The sequence below is a fragment of the Fistularia commersonii genome, chromosome 33, assembly GCF_037954325.1.
Source record: "Fistularia commersonii isolate RoL2024-O1a breed Wild chromosome 33, RoL_Fcom_v1.0, whole genome shotgun sequence".
Taxonomy (NCBI): domain Eukaryota; kingdom Metazoa; phylum Chordata; class Actinopteri; order Syngnathiformes; family Fistulariidae; genus Fistularia; species Fistularia commersonii.
The window spans coordinates 1933546-1959626 of NC_141316.1; the positions used below are offsets into that span (position 1 = coordinate 1933546).

At 41.1% G+C, this 26081-nt stretch overlaps 2 protein-coding genes across 8 annotated transcripts; one reads left to right on the plus strand and one right to left on the minus strand.

Moving 5' to 3' along the window:
* Positions 1–8: 8 nt before the first annotated feature.
* csnk1db (casein kinase 1, delta b) lies at positions 9–12524 on the plus strand. Of its 6 annotated transcripts, none has more exons than XM_086140280.1 (10): positions 21–558; positions 4533–4643; positions 4872–5020; positions 6059–6287; positions 6381–6551; positions 6652–6800; positions 7132–7300; positions 7431–7564; positions 8590–8655; positions 11035–12524. In XM_086140280.1, the coding sequence occupies exons 1-9, from the start codon at positions 483–485 to the stop codon at positions 8638–8640; spliced, it is 1239 nt and encodes a 412-aa protein (XP_085996406.1). In that variant the 5' UTR covers positions 21–482; the 3' UTR covers positions 8641–8655; positions 11035–12524. The 6 variants fall into 6 exon arrangements, with proteins under 6 accessions (XP_085996403.1, XP_085996404.1, XP_085996402.1 ...); XM_086140281.1 differs by having other exon boundaries at positions 40–558; positions 8585–8655; XM_086140277.1 differs by having other exon boundaries at positions 9–558; positions 6059–6551.
* On the minus strand, positions 12458–25761 carry slc16a3b (solute carrier family 16 member 3b). 2 transcript variants are annotated; one of them, XM_086140275.1, is made up of 6 exons: positions 25732–25761; positions 18554–18810; positions 17644–17787; positions 16210–16814; positions 15165–15345; positions 12458–14423 (listed from the first exon to the last, which is right to left on the minus strand). In XM_086140275.1, exons 2-6 carry the CDS (start codon positions 18774–18776, stop codon positions 14128–14130), a joined length of 1449 nt encoding a protein of 482 aa, XP_085996401.1. In that variant the 5' UTR covers positions 18777–18810; positions 25732–25761; the 3' UTR covers positions 12458–14127. The 2 variants fall into 2 exon arrangements, with proteins under 2 accessions (XP_085996401.1, XP_085996400.1); XM_086140274.1 differs by lacking the exon at positions 25732–25761 and adding an exon at positions 24818–25220.
* Positions 25762–26081: the final 320 nt, after the last annotated feature.

The following is a 26081-nucleotide window of genomic DNA, read 5'->3' on the forward strand; positions in this document are numbered from 1 at the left end:
GGGTTGAGATAATATTCTTCCACTCGTTTTACCAATCTGCCCGCAGTTGCTAGGGGAAGTGACGACAGCGACGACGCACAGCTCAGCCCTCACGTCCCGACGAGAAAAAAAATCCGATGGTGGAAGCGTCCGAAGGGCTGTACGATCAGGGGTTAAGGTTTAAATCCGTCTCAATCCTTTTGTTTTCGGGTTATAATGACCTCTAAAACAGGGAGAACATAAACTACGCGCTTGATACTTTTGGATGATATCTAAATTGTAGACATTCACTCCGCCAAAAGACAAAAAAGGCATGGTGAAATTTGGATTGTTACAGAGGAGACCGTCTAGGATTCTGAGGAAAGAGGGAGTAAACTGAAGGGGGGTTGTTAACCACTTAAGGAAGGTGGGGTTTTTTTTTGGAGGCGAGGTAAACAGCCTGAACGTTTAGGACAATAAACGTTTTTACGGTACAAACGAAGAAATACGTTAGTAACAGCGAAATGGAACTGAGAGTTGGGAACAGATACAGACTGGGCAGAAAAATCGGAAGTGGATCCTTCGGGGACATCTATTTAGGTGAGTAAAGTGTACTAACCAAGACCTAACCGTGTCGTCACTCAGCATTAACGATCTGTTTGTCAACAAAACCGTAATATTGACCATTTCCAACATTTTCGCGTTCAAATGTCATCCATAGTTTCACGTCTTATTTGTGGTAACCCCCAGTCGGCCAGCTAGCTAACACCTAGTTTTTTTGCCCATAGCCTTCTACAGTAACTATCAATTAAAACCACCGGTGCCAAAAATCGTGATAGTGAAGGTAAACTATATCGCGTACTTTGTAGTAGTTGTTGCCAGGATGGAAAGAACTGTTATTTCGATAGTTCGTTAGCTAGTCTAACCGGATTAACATCACTATAACCCGTTGAAAACTCGGCGTCAGCAGGCTTTTGGTTTGCCCAGAGCAAAGATAAGCCCATGAACCGTCATCACAAACTTGCTTTTCGTTTATCTCTGGCTACATTGTTTACTTTCAAAACCAGAAACACCCACAAGTAACACAATACAACCCCAATTCCTCTTCACTGCTTGCAAAGGACACAGTATCCTACAATATGCTGCTGGAGACAGGACTCATAAGACAGTTGGAGTTTTTGGATTTATTCTTTTGGTTCATCATTTGTTTTGAATTTGGTTATGGCATAAAGGAAACAAACACAATGCTCTCACCCCCCACTGCAAGATGATAATTTTCTAAGTATGCAGGTGTTTTTCATTAGCTTTTGACTGCAAGGTGATAGCTTTTTCATTTGTTTCAAGAGGCTTATGAATTTCCAGTTAACACGTGCATAAGTTTCATAATTTATCCTCATTGTCTCCTAAACCAATTGCAATGTCTGTGTCAGTACCCGCCTTAAAATCCATCCAAGGTTGAGTACACAACCCCCCCCCTCCCCTCAGTTGAATTTGGAAACCGCCTTCTAGTGTCAAATTCTTCACATCTGCACATCATTCAGAATAGAAAAGATGGCCATAAATCTAATTGAAATAACAACGTCCATAATATTTGTATATTGTTGGTTCCTTTAAGTCCATCTGTTTTTTTCCATTTGTAATAGACAGTTTCAAAAATACAAAGGCAGTGCAGAATCCTCTGTCATTCACAGATTGGAATCATGACAAATGATGCTATTACTGACCATGGTATGGAAATTTGTGCTGACCCAACCCTACAGGTTAGACTTGTATTGGCTAGGGATAGAAACCTCACTGTTGATGAGATGCCATCATGATAATTTACACACACTCTGGGTAGTATCAATTTATGAGTTCAAGAGTGATAAATATAACTGATGAAAAACGTCATTAGGGGGGTCCAGAATTTTGTGTGTTTTCACTGAAGTGTTCAGTGAAATGTAGTTAAACAAAGTGCAGTAATCTCTGTTTAGTGACTCTTTTTATATGTTTTATGTATGTATGTATTTGTGTGTACATATATACATATATACACACACACACAGTAAATGATTTGTCTTGATGGTTTTACACAATTGAAGTGTTTATAAATTCATTGTATGAAAAGTGATAACTATTTGGTACAACTTACTGTCATAATACATTGGTATCAGGCTGATGTAGTCATGTTTAGATACCTCAACCACCTGGAGTTTGACAGGAGGTTCCAACTTTGCATTCAAAGTACTATGATTAAATACTTTTCACTTATGCTCTCACACGAAGCGCTTGAGTTTAAGATGATTTCACTAAGCAAGACAGCTGGACAGCAGAAGATCCAGAGTTAATTAACAGTGCACTTTGATATCCTACTCAGTTTGCTATCGAAATTACACACATGTCCTTAATGAACCTGCAAATGTCACATAGCCATTTAAACATATTCTGTCCTTGCTTTTCTAAATTCCTACTAGTGACCATGACATGTAGCAACAGCAGTTTGTATTGTCTTTTATGCTGTACAATGTCAGACAGACTCATTGGCTGCCAGCCAGCTGCTCTTAATCAAACAAAAACCAAAAAAACAGACACACCCAGAAGCATTTTATAAATCTTTAGCAAGTGCCTGATTTCACTGTCTTAATACTTCACAACTATTTGCATATATTTATATATGTTCAACTTTTGTATTGTTTGACTGTGTAAAGCAGTAATTTAATGTGATCCCTGTTCCTTTTGCCCCAGAGGCTGATTCTGGCCACACCCTAATGTAGCGTCTTTACCTGTCCAGCAGAGACTCTGACAGGAGTGTAAACAATGAAACAGCTCTTGTAGACAGTACCTGGAAAAGAGCCCACCCTTGTTAAACGGGCATCAGGAGCTTTTTTCCCCTCTTTTAACAAGCATCAGTGTCCCTCAACCAGCTTTGTGACCTGCATTTGTTTGAAACTTTTATTCCAAAATTGTGTTTTTATTGCTTTTACTTATGAAAAATAATATTGCAATTACTACAAGTCCTTGGAGCTTCACTCATGCCATTCACTGAACACATGCTTACAAAAGATATTGATGTTGAGTACCATTTGCATGGCTGATGAGATTTGAATATTGCAGGGAATCCTAGAACTTGTCCAGACATGTTAACATTGCCATGTTTTCTTCATCGAGAGAAGAATCCAGCTCATTTTTTGAACCTGATTGATAGAAATATTCTTGCAAGTTTGTACACGGGAGTCAAATCAAACTGTGTTCTCTTTGGGGGTGGGGGGGGTTGACTAGATAATACTATCCATTTTTCAGTCTCTAATCACTTTATGCAGCCCAAAGTTAAAAATATTTTACCTCTAATGTTTTTACGATCTCTTCAAAAGATGACATCAACTGGATTTGGACCCTCAATAATTTAAGGAAAAGAAATACAAATTCCCCTTTTTTAACAGGGGAAAAATCAGCAGAAGAGGATCCCTTCCCCCAGGAAGTATTGACACATGTGGTACCAGATATGCCCTTTGCTTTGCCTTACATATGTCCTTGTTTTTAAAGGCTGTGTCCTGTCACAGCAAATTCTGTGGAGTTAGCGTTAAATCTGTCATATTGGTGATTGCTCAATTAAACGGATACCATGGTATTATATTTTCTATAAATTAGACTGAAAATTATCTTTAAAAGAAATCATGACCTGAAGACTTGATGAATGTTTAACCCCGTAAACTACTATTAGTGGAAATGAATCCTTTTCCTCTGCTGTTCCTCATCTCTTGCAATAATGCTGGTAAAAGTTGGATTGTTAAACATTTTTTCCTGTTATCTCACAAAATAAATCATCTCTTATCAAGATTAAAGCCACCATTTTTGTCCTAAAAAAGTTTGTTGACTCTAAAAGGGTGTCCCTAAGTCTTGAAGGAAACAATCAGAGAACTGTACACTTAGGACCACATTTTCTGAATTGAGACAGTTTAAAAAAAAAAAAACACAAATTGCCTTGTATCAATTGTACCACCAAGTAGCAGGGGCAGAGACTTTTAAAATGTCCTCAAAGCCTCTATCCTCACGAGGATGAGAATCTCTTCAAGTTTCTGCCGTAATTTTATTGATGGAATACTGTACAGTTCTCTGCAGTCACATGAATAATCAGCATGAGATTGTCTACTCATCGAAAAGTGACAGAGAATGTTGACAGTAAAAAATTAATTGAAATATTCCTTTTCACTTACTGACCTATTTGCCTTTTTCCATTGGTTTTATTCTTTAGCTCGTCAGTCATTTATAATGGCCATTAAGCTTATCGCTTAGTCTTCCAACTGATATAAATCCACATTACATGGCACCTTTAAGAACCAAGATTAATTTGGCTTCCAACTTATACTTTATTTTCTCTGGGGCAAGATTGAGTCATGCTATATAATAAATATACTATTATAAATTTGATTGTTGTTGAAGAATGTGATACATGCAGAACAAAAGGCACAGTGAAAGTCAGGGTCATCCTGATACCTAGTTGTTTTCTTTATTTTAATAAGAAAGCTCCCTGAAGGGAGTTTAAGGGAATATGTTGTTTGAAGTCCAGACCAACACTAGTATTTGTTTATCTGCAGGCACAGATATTTCTGTGGGAGAGGAGGTTGCCATTAAGTTGGAATGTGTGAAAACCAAACATCCCCAGCTCCACATCGAGAGCAAGATCTACAAGATGATGCAAGGAGGAGGTGACGTATCAGCTCACGAGTTATCTATTAGTTGAACGCTGCTCGCGGGCCGTTTGTGTCTGTGTCAAGCTAATATCAACGCTGTTTGCATCCTCATCTGTGTTCTCTCAATTTCCAGCAAAATAATACTTAAGTTTTGTATCGTTTTAAACAAAAACCTCTGCATTGTGTTCACTTTTAGAGATCCTGAAGTATTATGATTGCTTTTCCTCTTATGTCTGTCTGTAGTTGGCATTCCTACAATAAAGTGGTGTGGTGCAGAAGGTGACTATAATGTGATGGTGATGGAGCTGTTGGGACCCAGCCTGGAGGACCTCTTCAACTTCTGCTCTCGCAAGTTTAGCCTAAAAACAGTTCTTCTCCTTGCAGATCAAATGGTGAGAAATGCAACAATTTCCCCCAAAACAAATTACCGAAGTATGTCTTTGTCTGCTCTGTTTTGTTTCAGTGTGTTTTCATAGTATCCATGAGAAATAATACTATTTTGTAAATTTATCTATGTATCTATGTTATCACGGTTGATCAGCGCTGCAAAGAGAGTCACATGACCGCCGTGTGTGTGTGTGTGTGTGTGTGCTCTTTAATACTTAAAATCAATACTTATTGTTGTATTAATAGGTAGTGGAGTATATAAAACTCAGTAAGTCAAATGTCCATTTTTTTAAATCAGCATGTTATTTGTATATGTCTGAAGGTGTGTCTATGTTACTTTCTAATACAAATCAATTATAATAAGTAGCATCTTATAGTAAGATAAATTTGTATGAGTGAACTGGCTATGCTTTTAGTCAAAATGATAATTAGTGAGGTGTTAGATAGAGATCATCTGACAGTTTAATCCAAGGTCCTAAATTGGAGTTGTGTTGCTCCAAGGAGTAAAATTATCTCGTGGTCAGAAAGAAGCCAGAAGAATAATTGTAGTTGACTTTAATCAATGTTGTAGACGTCCGCCCCACATCAAGTCTTGACAGCAGTGTAGTAGATTCATGTGATACAGAACATACACACAAAAATATAAATGGCAACATACACAGAGGGATTCTCTATAAACACACTAACACTTACACAGAGGAAAAATGGTGAAGTGTGCTTACTAGACTAATCTTTAACTAGTCCCACATGAAAAATTCACAATGGTTTTAGTTCAGGTAGTGTTTGAACACTCTCCCCCAGTTGATACAATCTTATATTGCTCCCTGTGGGCCAGTTGGCATTGTTATTTGCATAGTGAGGGGGTTTCATAATGGTCATTATAGCTATTTGTCATTATGCTACTGTGGCTAATTGGGCACAGTTTTGGAAAGCAAACTCACCATTATGCCAGTTCAGATCCTGAGTTCATAGTGGCTGAGCATGTACACTGTACCTTCCCTTCACATTAACATTTTTTTTCTTGCTTGTTTTCTTTACTGCAGATCAGTCGCATTGAGTACATTCACTCCAAGAACTTCATCCACAGGGATGTCAAGCCTGATAACTTTTTGATGGGGCTTGGCAAGAAGGGCAACCTGGTCTACATCATTGACTTTGGCCTCGCTAAGAAATACCGTGATGCCCGTACACACCAGCACATCCCTTACCGCGAGAACAAGAATCTCACTGGCACTGCGCGCTATGCTTCAATTAATACACATCTGGGGATTGGTACTATGACACACACAATTGCACATCTTACCTATGTATTAAAATCCATTTCACAGGTAAGTAACAAGGCCTTGGTCTTTTCTCGCCCTATAGAACAGTCGAGGCGTGACGACTTGGAGTCTCTGGGCTACGTACTCATGTACTTCAATCTGGGCTCCCTGCCCTGGCAGGGACTCAAGGCTGCAACCAAGAGACAGAAGTATGAGCGGATCAGTGAGAAGAAAATGTCCACTCCTATTGAGGTGCTCTGCAAGGGATATCCTTGTGAGTCCAAAACAAATTTTCAGTGGGTCCATTATATTATATTGACCTGCGTTATCCAAAATGGGTGAGCTCAAACATCTTTCCACTTCCCTCCTTACAGCTGAATTTGCAACTTACCTGAATTTCTGCCGCTCATTGCGCTTCGATGACAAGCCAGACTACTCGTACCTACGGCAGCTTTTCAGGAACCTTTTCCACAGACAGGGCTTCTCTTACGACTATGTATTCGATTGGAACATGCTCAAGTTTGTAAGTATTCATGATCTAAGCTGTATGGGGACCACCTGTCAGTTGTAGGAGTAATATCACAATTTGCAGTTTAGTGTCTTGCATTTTTGTTTTTTTGTGGCATGTTTAACTTATTTTCTTTTGTAACTTGGCTGATGAGTGAGAGAGACCTATAAAACGGCAGCTGAAATGAATCTTTTGATCTTTTAGATGTTGATATAAAACATTGTATGGTAGTCCTATCCCTTGCCAATATAAAACATTGTATGGTAGTCATATCCCTAAAAATCTCTGTTCAGTTACGTCATGAGCCTCCTCTTACATTATACATGTCAAATGTTATTCAACTTAGGGAGCCAACCGTGCAGCAGAAGAAGCAGAGAGAGAGCGCCGTGATCGAGAGGACAGGCTGAGACATGGCAGAAACCCAGGGGCCAGAGGAGTGCCCGCTGCACCAGGACGACCAAGGGGTGCCCAGGATGGAGCTCCTCCCACCCCACTAACACCCACTTCACACACAGGTCAGCTCTCTCTCAAATGACTGTGGAATAAAGAAATATGGAAAACACTGATGTATTTTGGTTTTACTGATAATTGTGCAAAAATAGTTTGAAATCTGCCCTGTTTGTTTTGTTTTTCTCTGAACTTTAGCTTCCCCACGACAAGTGTCTGGTATGGAGCGTGAACGAAAGGTCAGCATGCGACTGCACCGCGGTGCCCCTGTCAACGTGTCCTCCTCAGATCTAACAGGGCGACAAGACACCTCCCGCATGTCCACCTCACAGGTACAAGGCAGCTCTGCTTGTAATGACCCCCTCCAAAAGCAGTGTTTCAAATAACACACTACTTATGGAAATCAATTCACCCATTCAGTGTGTATGTACTGTGTTTGATATGCAGAAGCTGAACACGTGCTTATGTTGAAAAACAGTTGGTTAATATCAGTGGGTAGGGCTGGTCTTTCGATTGACAAGTTTCTGTACAAATTTGTACAAATTTTATCCAATAAATCGCTGATTCTTGTGCTTCTCTAGAAGGAAATGTGAACACAATGAATACAGGTTCAGCGTTGTTTCATATTGTAGTGAAACAGTCTTTCTATTTTTCCAGCAGTCCGAAACTACTGTCTATTGAAAAAACCTTTGTTGCCACCTTTGTTGTGTATGTTTCACAGATACAGCAGCTAACAAAAATGTCACTCCAGAATCCTTCAATCCAAAATCTATAATTCATCACTAGTTCTAATTTTGTGGTCCTTACAAAGGATATGCTGATAAAACTAAAGAATATTACATAAATATTTGAGACCAAATTTGTTACTGAAATTGAACCATCTTTCTAAATGTGGATAACTTTACTGAGGAAAGTTGTGACTCATCAGGAGACTTGAGGCCGGCCACCCTGGCACCACAACGTGTTTGCCACATCACTAATAACCACCTAGAGTGAAGTCTTATTATAACAGAATGGACAGCCTACCTTGCTGTATCAAAACTACAGGATGTAAAGAGGTTACAATTTTTTGTTTTTGTCCAATGGCTTGATGTCTCCTTGGTCAATACTTAATTGTGAAAGTCCACTTTGAAGTCCTTTCAACTTTGTCCTTGTGTGCTCATTCTAATGGTTTGCCGGTCTGAGAACTAGGTCAATGTGTAACAAAACTTAAGCTTGGGCACATGCAGCACACTATTCTCATGCTTCCGACTAAGCAGAAATGAAGTGCTGCTAGTACGCCAGTTTTTGGTACTTGATGTTGGTTCTGACTTGACATATTGGGCCTTGTCTCTTCCTTCCCCCAACCTCAGAATAGCATTCCCTACGAGCATCACGCCAAGTAGACGCTCGCCACGTCCTTGTGTGACGGCGGCAACACTGGGTGAGTCATATCCCCAAAGCACTTGTAATGCATTGGTCCAACTTCCAGTTCTGCACTGGGCTGCCTCACAATCTTGTGTTTAGTCCTGGTTCCAGCGTCTTTGGTTTCCACCAAAACATCTGCTATTTTAATTTGGATAAATTTTCCCATTGCAGGAGTAGCACAAGAAAAAAAATAAATGGTAGGCATAGGAATCAGTCATTATTGGGCTCCAACCAACAGATAATGAGTCTTAGCTGGAATCGGATGAACACAGCAGATGGCGATTGTTCACCAGTGAGTCTGACATCCAGTTTGAATGAGACAGTCAGGTATTGATCTGTCTTATTACACAATACCCTCACAGCCCCTGCATTTGGCCAATGCTACATTAGCAGGCTGTTGACGTCATCACTGTCTCATTTAACAGTTGGATACTGAGCATTTGCAAACCTCTGAGAACTGGAGTAGATAATGCATCACAGTGCATCAAAGTCCAAGAATGTTCCCCCATTTCCTCGTCTGAATGGACAGAATTCCCCTTTAATCAGCTTTGTGCTTGTGGCTTGTTGCTTGCAATATTGGTCACTGCCACATCCATCAGATAAGTGGCATAAAGGTAAGGTGTCCAAAAGGACCCTAACCTGTACCACCCTTCCTGTTTGTCATGATGCAGTCCTGTAACCTCACCTGCAGAACCCCCACCCCACAGCTTTTTTTCCACACACAACACTTGCACGATATGAGACACCTTGTTTGCTTTCAGCTTTCTTGTGGCTGTGGCTGAAAGCATGTCATCCAGTTGCCCTGACTGGAGAGCTCTCTTCATTTTACAGGAGATATCGCTTCAGAAACAAAAGGCAATTGTCATATGATAATCTTTACTGGCAGTGTTATTTCTATGACAGCAACCCATGTCCATTCTGTGCTAAGGTTTTCGCAGAAGATCACATAGCCTTGCATTTTCTTGATATCCTTTCTTTGATCATTTCCATGGTGAGCTGTAGAGGATGCACCCAGGGAGCCCAGATGAAATAATTGCTTTGATTTCTCAAAGTATCACTGAAGGAGGGCCCCTTTTTATAAAGACAATGAAAAGAAAACAACAATTCAAAATGACAAAAATCATTGTGATTTATCTATTGATGAGAATGAATAGGCTGCAAAGGAATCAAAAGTGGCATTTTTGTCAAAGTTGACCCGCAGGGCCTGATAATCAACTATTGTGTTTATGTTTGGCATCTTGGTCATTATATGTACTTAGTGCTAGGATGTGGCTCCTGAGCATTTTAAGCTGTAACTCTGCCTTGCTGTCGCGTGGACCGATGCCAAGACAACCAGCCTGGTTACATGTCCTCTGTCTCTAGTAGCTCACTCCTTTGTGAACAATGTTGTTTCTAGGTGTAGGATTCCCCCTCCTGTTTGGCTGGCAGGAGTCAATCAAGTCAGATGAACAGCAATGCAAATACAGCTCATGTACGGGTCTTTCCAACCATGTGTGCCATAACGAATGACAGGACTGCCACGCGAAATGCTTCATTTTGTCACTAAAATATAGGATTCGACAGATACCAACATTGATACATTTTTTAGCTTTTTCTTGATACTAAACTGTTCTTCCTGTTTTGCTTTTTTTTACACTTTGTCTGCCTTGAAAACCAATAGTGAGAATTCTATTATAGCAAAACATCAGTTAATTATTAGACACAACAGTGCTTCCAAGGAACCCTCGTCAGATATCCAGATTCTTAGAATTGCAATTGAGTTTGGCTGTGGCAGTTGCTGAATTCTTATCTAAAGGTAGAGTTGTCAACCTTTTTTTTCTCGCTCATCGTTAAAAACCCCAAAATGTGACATTTAAGCATGATTGTGGGAAAAAATACACTACAAATAGACATGAAAAAGTCATTTATGTTAATTGTATCTCTGATCAATGTACCTTTGGTATCCCTTCCAATTGACAGCAAGTGTCAAATCGAGTCAAATCTGCTTGATAGTCAGTTTGGTCAGTGCTTAATTTAAAGGCTGTCAAACAGAAATGTGGACATGAGTTGAAGATGGAACTGCTGATCCTGTCTCTAGCTCGGCCTACAGAACCGCACCTGTGATAAAACTCTTGTAACATCACAGAAGGAAATGGTGTCCAAAGATAGAAAATATTGACTGCTATGTTTTTTACCCTACACTCCTCTGCTTTGTAAGTTGAGTAGGTCCTGTATATCTCTCTTTTTCGGCTGACAATGCATCCTGAACGCACCTTCACACCAGTTGTAAATTATGAACCTTTGGATAAAGTCAGGGAATTATTCGTAAACACGATGCACCCTGTAGCTGAGGTCACTGAGAAAAGCTGAAAGGTTGCTTTTTTGACCTTCCTGCTTCCTGTCCTGTGTCTTCTAGATGGTGTCCAATGTCCTGCCGGCCAGCCTCCATCCTCTTGCTCCTCGATGAGCCTCCACAGTGCGACCCGGCGGACCAAGCCCTGCTCACTCAGACACAGATCGACACACAGACACCACCATTGCTGATACGAATTAACTACTGCTACAGCTACTAGCTGACCAGCCAGCACACTAAACCAGCCAGTTGCTTTCTGACAAACACCTTCTTGTACACACACACACACACACACTCGCTCCACCGCTCTCTCTTGGTCTGACCTCCCAAAGCGCTTACAAGTGTTGGACCTCAGGACGATTGTTGTGTCCACTTTTTTCAGGAGACATTTGCACAACCCTCCCTCACCTACCCAGTCAGATCTTTACTATTTCTAAGCATGGGAGATTTCCAACAGACAGTGGATTGTCCACCCAGCAAGTCCTTTCTAGCACACGCTGACAGACTGGTAAATCAAATGGTCTCTGGTGATCTCCCTCCTCTGTGGAAATGCTCTTTGAAAACTCAACATTTCCACTGTGCTTTCAGCCCTGATCCGTTTTGCTGGCTTCTCATTTCCACAGCAAGGTGTAACATGAATGTACCAAACATGCTTTGGTATCTCAGATGCAGGCGGTCATTGATTTACTGATTAGTTCAACTACAGGTCCTGGTGCCCAGTGAGCCCTGTTCCCTTTCTAGTGTTGTACAAAAGAAGTGCACTTTACCTAGGGAGCAAGAGCATCATTTGACACATTTAACCAGATTTCTATTCACTGTGTACAGAAACATTTACATTTTTTTTTCTTATTTGTATTATTTGAAGCTGTGAAATACTTGTAATATAGATGTGTAAATATCTTCCCATATTTTGTTTTACACATGTAGGGACAAGTCTGAACTTGTTGGTTTGGTCCAGAAACCAAGCAGCGGCGATTTCAGGCAGCCAGAAAGTGTAGTCGTGTGTGTGTCTGCCGTCAGCACGCCCCCTCTTCCAGAGCTCGGCTTTGGGCAGAAGTGCTGCATGGAGCACAGAAATCACATATGATTGGCTGTCAGAGATACTGTGACCGATTTGAAATATACACCAATGATGCAAATGGAAGCTATGGGATCCAAGAATTATGTTTTGTTTGTGTCCCTTCTATCATCGCTATTTGACATGATGCTTTGTTGAGAGGATGTTTGTATGTGTGTCTGTCCTTTTCCCCTGCCATCCCTTCACAGGCCTCCCCAGCAGCAGCGTTTTTCTGTTTTGAATATTATTCAATTATCATGTTTGAGACTCATGGCTATGGTGAACCACAACCATGTTAAACTGAAAGGTCCTGTTTTTTTTTTCTTTTTTCCTGCTTCTCATCCTTTAGTTTTTGATTTCCACCCCTAGCTTCTTTAAACTGCCACTCCACACAACTTAAGTTATGTAAACAAAAAAGGTAAGCAACAATTTCCTTCTCACATTTGTATTTGCCACTGTATTTGTGTACTTAAACTGTAAATAAATTAACTCCTTGTACTTTGTGTTTGCTGTGACTTATTCATATCGCCGTATGGAAGACACAGGTGAAACAAAACAGTCTGTTATGTGTACATAGAAAAATACATCAGCAATATTTCTTCCACTATCGTAAGTGTTAAAATGGATGTAAATGACAGAAGCAGGCGTGTCACAAAAACAACAGCGCAGTGCCAACAGACAGCAACACAGTCAAAGTAACTCATTTAAACACTGACAAAGTACAGGTTTTTAATGATCACAGCAAACAAGACTAATAAAAATTACATCATGTAGTTTTGCTGCCTGTTGTCAATGTTGAGAATAACCAGTAAATTGAGAATTTTCCCACAATACAACATCCATAAAATACCTACAATAAATAAAGTGCAAATAGTACAGTGACACTTCAGGTTTTTAATGTAGGACCAGCTGTTTGACTTAACAATCTGCTTACCCCAGCTCTCAAAACCATCTCTCGCTTCATCTTCTGAATTGATTTTGAGAAAGTGCTGTCACAGCAGAAAGGTTCCAAATAAGCATTTGAAAATGCAACTATACAAGGAACTGGCTTGGAATTTTATTTGTCAAATATATATATGTGTGTGTGTATAATAAACAGCCTCCACTGCTGGTTATGTATCTTTCCTTGACCGGCACTAAAGATGTTTTATATATTACCCTGCCAGTATTTCGCTGGAGACTCTAAAATGCCTGACACCTGTCGTGTGGCCCCAGAGAGGTGATGGGGTCAGGTCACTAGGTGAAACTCACTGGGCTGACACTTCACTCTCTTAGCTTTTTGGAATGACCTCAGAAATATCAGGCACCTGTGTTGGGTTTTTTTCTTAATTTCATCTGCTGTAGAAAGAACAAAAAAGGGAGGATTTTTTCAGTCCAGTAAAAAGGGACTCCTGTTAAGCTAAAAGCTAACAATTTTCATCCGATCATTTCTACTTAAATTTGTGTCTGCTCAATTTCTGTCGGAGCGTTGGTTAATATTTCTCTTTCTATCTCTATGTTAAAATATATTTTGCTTCTTAGTTTGATGCTGGCAGTTTTTTGTAACATATGCATTTTTTTTTTTATACCTTTTTGTTGAATTTCCCTCAAAGTCAGGAAACCCTTCTTTGACTGCATCAAAAACATTGTGAGGAAGAGGGGACAAAGATCACTATTAAAGGTGTGACATCCCAGTCCTGCCCAGGGACCATTAACCCCATGTGAAGGTGCAGAGGTGTGGTTGAAAGTGCCCGAAAAAAGCTGGCGAGTGGTTGTCTGTCCTACCGGACCCTATTGACATATGTTTTCTGGAAAAAGAAATAGCAGGAATCCTGAAACGCAGGGACCGGGAACGGAATCCACTCCGAAGGCAGCGGTAGAATTGACCCAGAAAAGCTGGCTGTTCTTTTTCTTATACACCATTGCACCATTGACATAAAAGAGACTTGTAATCCAGGGCGACAGTGAAGTGTATGAGCCGTTATAATCAGACCGTGATTTTCATTCAAGAGGCGGGAGCCTTTCTTGCGCTAATTTGTTCCCTATCATGGAGCGCACCTGCTCCTCTTCACCACATCCTCATCATCAACAGTACATTTTACATCTAAATGAACTTGTTTTCATAAAGACGCGTTCGCGTCCTCCGTCACCACGTCCTCCTCCTTTGCGTTGACAGCAGCGGCCTCCCCGTTCTCTTTCTCCTTCGTCTCTTGGTTTTCCTCGCCGCCCGTCACCTCCTTCAGCCCCTCCTTCTCCTCCGTGGTCACAGCCATTTCGATCTTGGCCTCGGGCTCCTCGGCTTTCTTTCGCAGGCAGAAGAAGTTGCCCAGGGCAATGACAATGGCTGACAGGGTGACCTCAATGCCGGCCAGCAGGAAGACATACTTGTATTCATGGGTGGCATCCAGGAGGCGACCTGGTGTGGAGGAGGGATATCAAACATCACGTCAGACAGCTGACACTCTTAAGTATGTCGTAAAAGTCCAGTTTATAGGATTGTTTGAGGTTCCTGACCACGGCCTTAAGAATCATGACACAGCATCATGGAATTAATCTTTTTTAATGTATAACTCGAATTATCCTAAATTTGTAAGAATTGTCATTTACCTACAATATAGACATTCAAGCCATTTTCTTTCTATTTTTGGGGGGAGGAGGGGGGATTTTATTTTGCTCAATTTTTCATTATTTGTGATCTGGTTTCCCAGACTTTTCTCATTTCTTGCTGAAAAATCTTGACAAGATCAATGAACTTCCTGCTGATTTTTAAGTCAGCCCTTTAATAATGATCTGAGGAGGCTTCAAATTAATTTTTCAGGAACTTTGTTTTTTAAATGATTACCTTTTAAATCGCTGATCTATTCTAAATCATTTTTAGGCAACTTTTGTTTAAAATGTTTTGTGATTTTAGCTGTAATTTATTTCCCATTTTCATTTAACACTTGTTGGGAATTTGTCACTGACTTTATGCTCATCTTTAAGCCAGTTAGATCCCCAAAAGGTGAGTTTTTCTAAAATGTGATTTTAGGGGGATCACACCCCCAACCTCACTGGCAAGGATCCATAAAATGATGATTCAAAAAAAAAAAAACGGGAACCCATCAAAATGTCTCAGATTAACACGGGGCAAGATGGCAGTAAACACAGGCCCACTGACCTGCACCAGGTGGCCCCACCAGCACAGCAATGGCCTCCATCAGCAGCACCAGGCCGATGGCACTGGAGAACTTCTCTGTGCCCACGATGGCCATGAGGACCTCAAACTGCAGCGCCCCCACCATCCCGTAAGACATGCCGAAGAAGATGCAGAAAACCACCAGGCCTTCGTAAGTGTTGGCCTAGGGGGGAGAAAGAGATGCCGTCACGCATTTCTGGAGACATGGGAAACACACCGACCAAACTCAAGCATAGCTAGTCTCTTCTTAACTCACTAAATCACGCACATATATATATGCTGCTCAAAAAACTAAGATAACACTTAAACAACACAATGTCACTCCAAAGCAATCACACTTGTGTGAAATCAAACTGTCCACTTAGGAAGCAACACTGATTCATTTTGACATGTTTTAAGGGTATTACATGGAAGTGGGATCACCCTGTAGTGTGTTTTTCCACTTTCATTTAGAGTGACTCCAAATCCAGACCTCCATGGATTCATACATTTGATTTCCATGATTATTTTTGTGTAATTTTGTTGTCAGCACATTCAACTATGTGAAGAACAAAGTATTTAATAAGAATATTTAAATCATTCACATCTAGGATGTGTTACTTCAGTGTTCCCTTTATTTTTTTGAGCAGTAAATATAAATATATATATATATATACTGTATAGATAGATAGATAGATAGATAGATAGATAGATAGATAGATAGATAGATAGATAGATAGATAGATAGATAGATAGATAGGTAGATAGATAGATAGATAGATAGATAGATAGATAGATAGATAGATAGATAGATAGATAGATAGATAGATAGATAGATAGATCGATAGATAGATCGATAGATAGACTTATATACATACTGTGTGGATGTAGACATTCATGAAATGATACATAAATACATGAATATTTATGTATTGATGTATGTGTGTATATGACTATTTGCAGTATATACATATGCATGCATACATACATACATATATTCTATATCAAAGGTCAAAGGGTAGAAGCTCAAGCGAGCAGCATCACTCACCTGTGAGCCAATGAGGTCGGTGCATCCGTTGAAGATCATAGCAAAACTGAATAAATAGACGCTTTTGGGTCGCACGCTCTTGAGGCCCGCAACAAGTCCCGACGCCGGCCGGGCAAACATATCTACAAAACCCAAGATGGTGAGCAGCAGCGCCGACTTGGTGTCTTCATACTTGAGTCCTTTGGCGTAGTTGACCACGAACACAGGGGGTACAAACAGACCCAGCACCATGATGGACGCCGCCACGGTGTAGATGAGGAAACCCCTGTCCTTGAACACGCTGAAGTCCAGCAGCTTCTTCTTGGGCCGCTGCTTGTTCTCTACGGCCGGTTGGCCGGTGCCCTCCAAGTCCGTGGACTTCTTAGGGGGCAGTAGGGGCCTCATGAGGGCGCCACACGCGCAGCAGTTAAGCAGCATGCCTCCCAGTATGAGGAATCCCCCCCTCCAGCCATACTGATACTGCAGCACCTGTCCCAGAGGTGACAGGCAGCACAGGGCCACTGGGCTGCCGGCCGCCGCCAGGCCATTGGCAAGGGGGCGCTTCTCGTTGAAGTAACGGTTCAGCATGATGAGAGACGGCTGGAAGTTCAGAGCCAGACCCAGACCTGAGTGGACACAAAGTTGATGGTCATAAGACAGGAATAACATGGCGGTTGCACGCTCGGACAAGAGACCCGAACTGACACTGACACTGTCAGGCAGCTGACACTGGCGACCCGGGTAAATAGATGAAGCGCTAGATGTAAGATACACAAATAACTCCACTTATTTCACAGTCGTTTTCTTGGGGGATGCAGTGATTCAGATTCCAAAAACTTCATTTGTCCCCTTAATTGGAGGTTCTGGTGCTGTTTGAACTGTAAAACTGATGGCACGTGTAAAGTCGAGAGGAAATATACAAATAATTTCCTCTTTTCTCAATAAAATAAGTAAATTTTTTCATTTGGCAAAATGTCTTTCAATTCATGCAAATGTTTGGACATCTTTATAATGTAAATATACAATATATGATACAAACAATTTATATAAATGTATGTTGTTTTAAAAAAATAAGCATATGCTTCCACTTCTTTTCTAACCCCCCGAGAATTATTTGCTACTTTTCAGGTCATCTTCTCTATTTCTTTTTTGATCATTTCATGTCCTTCTGCAGCAGAAACCCTAGCGTGCATTTCTAACCTGAGGCCGCCCGGAGATTCAATGAACAATTCCATCATTGACACTTTCAAGGTGAGTAAACACGTTGGCGCATTTGGGCCTCGTGTTTCTACGTCTGCCAGCAGGTCGAACGTGAGCGTGATCGAGTGAATGCGACAGTCTGTGAAAGATCTAAAAGAAAAACTCTGCAGAAAAGGTACTGCATGCTCCATTTGAGGAACACACAGATGCAAAATGGCTGCGTTTCCTGTCCGTGCACACGTACGGTGAACCGACCTGTGATGACTCCAGTGCAGAGGTAGATGTGGATGATACTGGTCGCAAAGGCAGCCAGGATCATGCCCAGCGAGGCAAAGAGCCCGCCCACCATCATCACTGGGCGGCAGCCAAACTTGTTGACCAGGACACTGCATAGAGGACCTGAGGAACAAAGAGAGTTATGATATACTTGTTACTTGTCTACATTGAATATTGATGATGAATTTTGTTTTGGCCGATTCTTTTGTAATTCTGTATTTTCTTCCAGAAATGACGTAATATGTGACCGCCAGAGAATTGTGAGGGGAAATTGACCTGAAAAGATGTGTGAAATTGCAAAAGTGAGGAAGGAAAACCCCTTGAAGATGAGTGAGGAATTAAGGTCAATTTATTGAAAATTTGAAAGAAATAAAGCCAGAAAAAATACATGAAAATTAGCTGTAAATCAATAAGCAGTCACTGGTTCAATCACAACTGAAAATGCAAGACTACATAACCTTTGTTACACTAAACTTGCTCTTTTGGACAGCAAAATAAGAATTTCATTGTACAGTGAAACAAGTTTCTAGACATTACATATGATAATACGGTAAACACTTTGAATCTTGATCTCTTTTAAGGAAAGTGTCCTTGCAAAAAAATAGACCTAAATTACCTAAATTCAGTCAAAAAGGGATTGACTCTTAAAACTGTAGGTTATTACCTGAAAATCATAAATTAATGAAACTCTTACTAGAAAAATAACAAGAAAATTATCAGAAAAAGCAGGAACAAAACTGTTCTTTAAAACCAATGTTCAATTTCTAAAGGGTCAGATCAGGAATGTGACACTTGAGTTCTAATATATATGTAATAACATATATCGATTTGATGAGCAATGAGGAATAATAGATAATGGATATTTCTAGACAGCTGATCCCTCATGTACCTGTGCCGTACAGCATGGCAAGCAGTATGGATGATATCCAGGCGGTGTCACTGTAGCCCACATTGAACTCCCGGATCAGCTCCTTGAAGAAGACGCTGACTGCCTTTGGGAAAGCGTAGGAGAAGCCGGTGATGACGAAACAGCCAGCCAGAACTGCCCAGCCCCAGCCACCATCCGGCGCTTTCACCCCCGTAGGCCCATCGTCCACCACTGCTCCCCCCATGATGCTCTCTGGCTGCTCAAATCCAGGTAGTTCCCTGGATGAGGGGACAAAGCAACGTCATTGAATTCAGGTGTATCTGTCTGCTTTTTTGCCTTTTTTTCACTCAAATTATTGAAAGTAAGTTATGGTTAAATAAGTGTGACTTCAAAATGGAAAAAAAAATATGCTTGACCTGGTGGGAAAATGAATATACTGCATTTCTTTAGCGTTGTTTCATTTCATCCTAGTAGTTTTTATGGATTTACAAGACAAGATTTTATTCTATTTCCAGCCCCTGTGTGTGTGTCTGTGGGAAAGCATGGGAACATGCTAGTTTGGTGACCGGACGTTGAAAGATTTCATACACACACACACACACTCACACACACACTCACAGTTTACGTCTGCTGTACTCCCACAAAAGTTTATACAAAATCAACATTCTGCTTTTTCAACAGAATGGGCCTTGTTTGTTCTGCTTGTTGTACTGTGTGGGTTTAAAACAAACCTCCCATTTTTTGTGAGGGTGTGTAGATTTACTGTATATAAAAGTACATCACAAAGTACTATTGTTGTGAGGTAAAGCATGTTTATGTTATGTAATTAATTGTCACGTAATGAATTATTTTTAATCAATTTAATGATATTTCAGGATTCAATTAAGAATTGAATCCATGTTTACAAAGAAATTTTTATCCATGAATATTCACTTTAATGATGAAGTTCATGACGGTGATAGCGATGATGATGATGATGATGAAGATGATGATGATGATGATGATGATTATCATCATCATCATCATCTTTGTTATTATTATTATTACTATTATTATTATTATTGTTGTTGTTGTTATAGTTGTGCATAGCAGCTGTGCGACCATCACTGTGTGTGTGTGTGTGTGTGTGTGTGTGTGTGTGTGTGTGTGTGTGTGTGTGTGTGTGTGTGAATGGGTGAATGCTATCGGGTGTAAAGCACTCTCAAACCGCAAGTTGTGACAATTTAAGGAAATCAGTATTGGAGGAGGATTGCATCAAATTGCGCATGCAACTCACAGGCGAAATTAAGCAACATGCAAAAATACCTGACCTTTGACTGGCATTCTTTGCTAAAAGCTGAGAAAAAAACGCAGTGTGTAGCATCTGATAATCCTTTAATTCTGTAATCCTGGTGTGTTTCATTATGTGTCGGTCATTTTTTTGTTCATTAGTTTGCACAACGACGAATTGCACAGCACTGTACCAAAGTGGCTACACAAATAAAATGAGATTGGTGTATTTGTTATCAGGATATTTCATAATAATATTGAGAAAGTCTAGAGTTTTTGGGCAGCTCTTTCACACTGAGGCCATGAATCAGTCAGTTTTATACAATTAATTGTAAGGGTGGAAGATGTTCATCTCAAACAGTCCTCTCAACAGTCTTGAGAGCCTATAGATGTACAGGTCAAAGCAGATAGGGATAAAAATTCTAGTGCCTTTTTGTTTTGTTTTGTTTTGTTTTGTTTTTGCGCCCAGACAATGATTGATTGCAGTGTTTGGGAGGACATTTCTCGTAAACTAACCCTTCACATATTAAAAACTCTAATTGAATACACATCTATGTTAATATCAAAAGTTGGACTGTGGTGTTTTGCGGACGATATTGTGAGGAAAGTGAAGGAAAATCTCGGGAGGTAAGCAGGCGATTCCCTGTGGGGACCCTTTAAAGGAGTGGTAAAAAGAAAAAGAAGACGAAGAAAAGACTGAGAGGGGACATGAAGTCAGTCGGTCTGAAAGAAGAGGATACAGAGGACAGGGTTACTTGGTGGCAGGTAATTCTCTGTGGCGACCCTTGAAGGGAGTGGCCAAAAGGACAAGCGGATGTTTATATCAAAAGTACAAGTTGTCAAGATTCATAATGTGTCAAATTGTGCTTTTATTGATCATAAATTCTTCAGCAACTTTAAACACATGATATTGTTGAATTATCTATGTGTAACAGCAACACCAGATATCAGTTTTCTGACACGGGGATCCTTGAGTTTTAATTAAATGTTAGACAGATATCAGTTTAACAGTGAGCAACCTTGGAGAGACATCCATCCATCCATCATCTCAGAGTCGTGGGGGATGCTGGAGCCAATACCAGCTTTCATTGGGCGAGAGGCGGCGTACACCCTGGAACGGTCGCCAGTCAATCACACATACAGACAAACAACATTCACCCTCTCATTCAGGGCAATATTTCCCAATTAACCTGCTGCCTGGTTTTTTGGAAAGAGGGAGGAAACACGGAGAGACATCACACAGACACGGCGAGAACACACAAGTTCCACACAGAAAAGTCCCCTTGCCGGAATCGAACCAGGTCCTTTGTGCTGTGAGGCCGAAGCGCCAACCACTGAGAAGCGAAGAAAAACAAAATGAGCTCTATCAACACTAAAAGGCGCCAAATGTTACACTGAGTCAGCTATAACGTTTGGATATAACAGTTGGGAAGTAATTACATAAGTAAGAGGTAAGAGGGTGAAAGTATTATGGCTAGTTAATATCCCCAATTGAGAATGACAGTTTCATCATCAGCTGCCCCGTCAGCCATGACCAGCATTCAACCAGTGCCTAAACAAGACTGATGCCCAGCTAGGAAGGTAGAGGCAGCAAGCCTCAGATTTATAGATAAATATTGTTACGACCGTATAAAGCCATATAACACCTTAGTTACTCTGAACTCTCTTATTGATCTGAGCTCATCCGTGCACAACAGCCCCTTGTCCGAGCCAGGTGACAGGCGTTATGCTATGAAAAACCAAGATTGACTGCTGAACAGGACGAAGTTAAATAACCGTAAGAGAAGGGACTTCTTCAAATTGATCAATACTCACTATATTACCAGCTATTCATGACCTTCCTGCATCCTGTAAGTGGAGTGGGACAGTCTGTGCTTCTTCCTCATGTGCACTTTGAGCCTCTCTGCTTGCTTCCTATGCTTGCGTCCTGATCATTTTCATGTTTGAAGTGAACTTTAAACATATTGGACCAAGGTAAATATATTTCTTACAATTTACTAAATGTTTTTGGATCCAGGCCCAAAACTGACGTGATAGAATCTCATGACCTCAGTGATCCCCATTGGTGGTTCAGTATTCAAACTGCATATATACATACACACACACACACAGGAAATGACGCTAGGAAACCAAAATGGGGAACTAAAAAAAATCCTTCCCCTCTGCTAAGCATGCGTTTCCCTGATTGCTTGCGTATTTCACTTTGCAGGCCACCCACAAAGGAGGCGTTCTCTCCTTCCTGCTCTCTGTCCTTCCTGTCAATAAGTCACCCTACATAAACTCCTGGCTCCACACACTGGCCGGACTGTGAACGTCTGCCTGTGCTCGTCATCTGAGCCGCTCTCTCTGCCTTTCCACCTCGCGCCTGAGTCACTTTGCAAACTTGCTTTGCCGTCTTGCCCGACCAAATGAGGGTTATTCTGCAAAAAACACGTAGGAGATTATTATCTCGCTTTATTTTCCTTTATTTTTATTGATGCATACAATTTATGCCGCGTAACTTCAAAACAAAAGAACATTGTTCCAGAGACAATGACTAAATGATTAATACTTGCGGATGTGGATGACATGAGATCTCATATTGTTATTTTAACCATATCTATTTGCCCACAGCTGTGCTCGTTGTGACTATTTCCTGCTTATTGTAAGTCAAAATATGTGTATGAAAATGAATGAAAATGACAAGGAATGTAAACCATGGAAGTTGCACAACCACAATATCCACAATAGAATTTTGCCACTGATGCTTTACTAGTTTTTAATCTGGACAATTCATTTCACCTATGTGTATCATATTGCAGGACCTTTACCATATGCTGCATGCAAACACAGTTTAAGTGTCGTGACCCCTGCGTGACCCCAGCACCATTTCCCTTAGTGCCACCAAAATATACCACCCTGACTAAACCAAGCCCATTACAATCGCCTGGCACACACACAAACACACACTCCAGCTCACACATTTCTAACTAGTGATATGCCTGCAAAAGGTATTCGGACACATTGTACATTTGTGAGTGAGATTAAGACACAGTCAAAGAAGCAGCTTTTGGAAGTACCATCTATTGCAGGGGTCCCCAAACTTTTTCCTGCAAGGGCCAAATAACTTTTCGCTTCTCTGACGAGGGGGCCGTGTCAGTTTGTAACAAAAAGTGTGACGATCAAAAAGGTGCCAATATGTAAACGTTTATTGTTTTCCAGAAGCCACACATGACCAAAAATTAACCCTTTCTTGGATCTTGACAGGAAAAAAAATTTGAGAAAATAAATAATAACATTATTAACTAAATAAATAACACCATTTATGAAATAAGTACTAACCAAATAACCTGTTACAAGTTTTTCACAGAAAAATAGACCAAGAACCATTAATTTTCTTGTAGACACAAGTGTTTGCAGCTCACTCATATCAAATTCACTGTGAAAACCAGAAAGCAAGCAGGCTATGAAACCAAACTGTTACCAACACTTACCAACACAACACATTTAGCTACCAGTACGGTTGTAGAACAGATTTTATCCCAGTAGATTTCATTATGATTGCATTTGTATTATTATTTGCATGATGATTATAAAATCATAATGCATCTCTGATATTGTTCAGGGGCAAAATGCGGAGGCAACCCCTATCCGGCCCCGGGGCCGTAGTTTGGGGACCACTGATCTGAACTTTAAAATATATGCAGCTTAACATACTGACAGTGAGCAAGGACAGGAGCATGACGATAAATCTGAAGTGGCCCCACAAAGATAACACTCCTCCTGTCTGATAGTTTGACTTTTTTTTTAGGCTCCGAGCCAGACAACACACAAGCTGCCATAGCAGGCCCTCCATCTGCCACTGTGGTGGCACTGAGGGGATGTTGCCAGCTGCTGCTGCTGCTGCCTCGCAGTGTGTAACCCTGTGAAGGCAACACTTGTAACTAAGATGACACAACTTGCCACAAGGGTGACCCCACCCACCACCAGGACCTGTACCCTAAGTGTGTAGGTGTTGCAGCCTGCTACTGAACGGGTGCCAGCATTATACAGGAGAGTGAGCTGAGTGACAACCCATTACATTTATACATTAAGGTGCAGATCTGACTGCTAATTTCTCATGACATAATGTCACAGACCAAGGTGGGTGAAACATCCTTGACCGGACTTCTCGTATTAGTTTTATTTCCAGTCTAGTGGTCCATCATAGCACCACCCAACACAAAGTGGATAATTACATTTTATAAGAGTGTTTTTGATCACTACAGACAACGTGCAGCGTTAGCGGTGAATACCAACTATGTCCTTTCCAGCGAAAAAAGAAGCAAATAGAAATATGATTTCAAAAATCCAGATGAGTGTTTTGCCTTAAATATTTAGTATATGCCAATGTCTCTGTTTCAGATGCTAAAATGTATCTGAGGCACTGGGTTCATTGTTTTCATCAATTTAAACTGTAGGCTCTGGGCCGAACACTGACTTTTCATTCACCGGGGAGTCTCATTCAAGGGATTCTGCTCAAGAGATACTTTGTTATGCCTCCACTTGAGCACATAAATCATTTATACAATACCCTGACATTCAAAATAAATACATATTTATTGTATTCTACAGTAATTCAATCATACTTGTTTTTTTTTCCTTTAAAGGTCTTGTTTGCGTTTTTAAGAAACTACTTGATATGAGACACCAATTAGTCAGCTTCCAAGAAAATCACCAGGAAATGAGGACCAACTTTTCCAGGAAGAAGGTTCACAAATACTCACGATCATCATATTTTCCGACAAGTAATATCATCGCCCAATGTTGCCCACTGAGAAAAACCCCCCTGGGTTCCCGTGCTCGGTGATTGTTGATAAGTGTATTATTGTTGTTTATTTTATAGTAACATTATTAATTATGGTCTGACTGCCTCTCTACGGCCACCTAAATCCTCACAAAGATATGCGTTTCAGATCTCAGCTTCACTTTCGGTTCGTATCGAACCAAAAGTAAAATTAAACTTCCCCATTTCATGCGGCGGAAGAGGGTCAGGACCTTCGAGCGGCGTTCACGGTCCCCGAGAATTCCTTCACTCCGAATGGAGGAGTTGGATTCCGCGGAGAAAGTGATGGGATCGCGGTGCCTTCAAGGCACATATTTCCATCATTCGGCGAGGCGAGCGCGATTGCGGCCCAACACCAGCCGCTCGTCGCCCGTCGCTCCCCGCTCCCCGCCCCGTCCTGCTGGTCGCGTTGCCACGTGAAGCAGCGGCGCATTTAATGAGGCTCCTCCGGGAGATGATGGCCCATTCCTGTGAATATCATCCGCTCTTATGGTTGGACGGCCGCATCCCGCCCGGTCACCCGGAGCCTGAGAGCTGCGGGATGGAGCGCACGTAGGCACCCCCTCCCGCAGCTCCATCTCCCCATCACACCGATCCCTCCTCCTGCGCGCAATCATCGCGTTTCACTTATTTCCACTTGAACCCTGATTTTCATCACACGCGTTTCTCCACACACACACACCTTCGCCGGTCACGACGTGAAGTCGTGCCGTGACGTCATCCGCTTACCTAAAGGCTCTGACATGTGTGACGTCACAGGGCGTACGTGAGCACCCCGGCGTATTCGAGCCCATCTTCCTACATCACCGGTGTCTCACCGGTACGTGGTATAAAAATTAAAAAAAAAAAAACACATACCCCACTGCCAGGTTGTATCATTAACTACACCTGAACGTCACAGTTTACATTCATAACGCAACATGTGAAAAAGAGGGAAAGGGAGAATGATGAGAGGATTATGAAATTCATTAATAAATATCCCGGGCTACTTTCTGCTACCTGTTGCTATGCAGCGGCTGGAGAAAAGGAGGACAGTGAAGGTGGAGATGAGATGTAAGACACACGACAAAACGGACTCGAATCGGAAGGAGAAGGTAGAATAGAAGGAGATGGAGTCGGACCATACCTGCGGAGATGCTGTCACCCTCCGTGGCGCTTCTACACAAGGACCGACTCCGCCTCCCCGCTTTTATAAGGTGCCCGCAAAGGGAAGCCCTGCCGTTGCGTTACATTGTCACGGAAAAATCTTAATTGCTGGATAGTACCGACATCCCACACACCAGCGCGCCATCAAATAAAATAATAACAAAAATAACAACAATAATAATAATGATAATAATATTTAAATAATAAAAATTATTGTTATTGTTGTTGTTATTTTTCTTATTATTATAAAACAAATGAAGAATAAGATGAGATATCCCGTTACGTAGTCACACTCATTAACTGTTCATGAACTTTAATACAGTAAGGCAC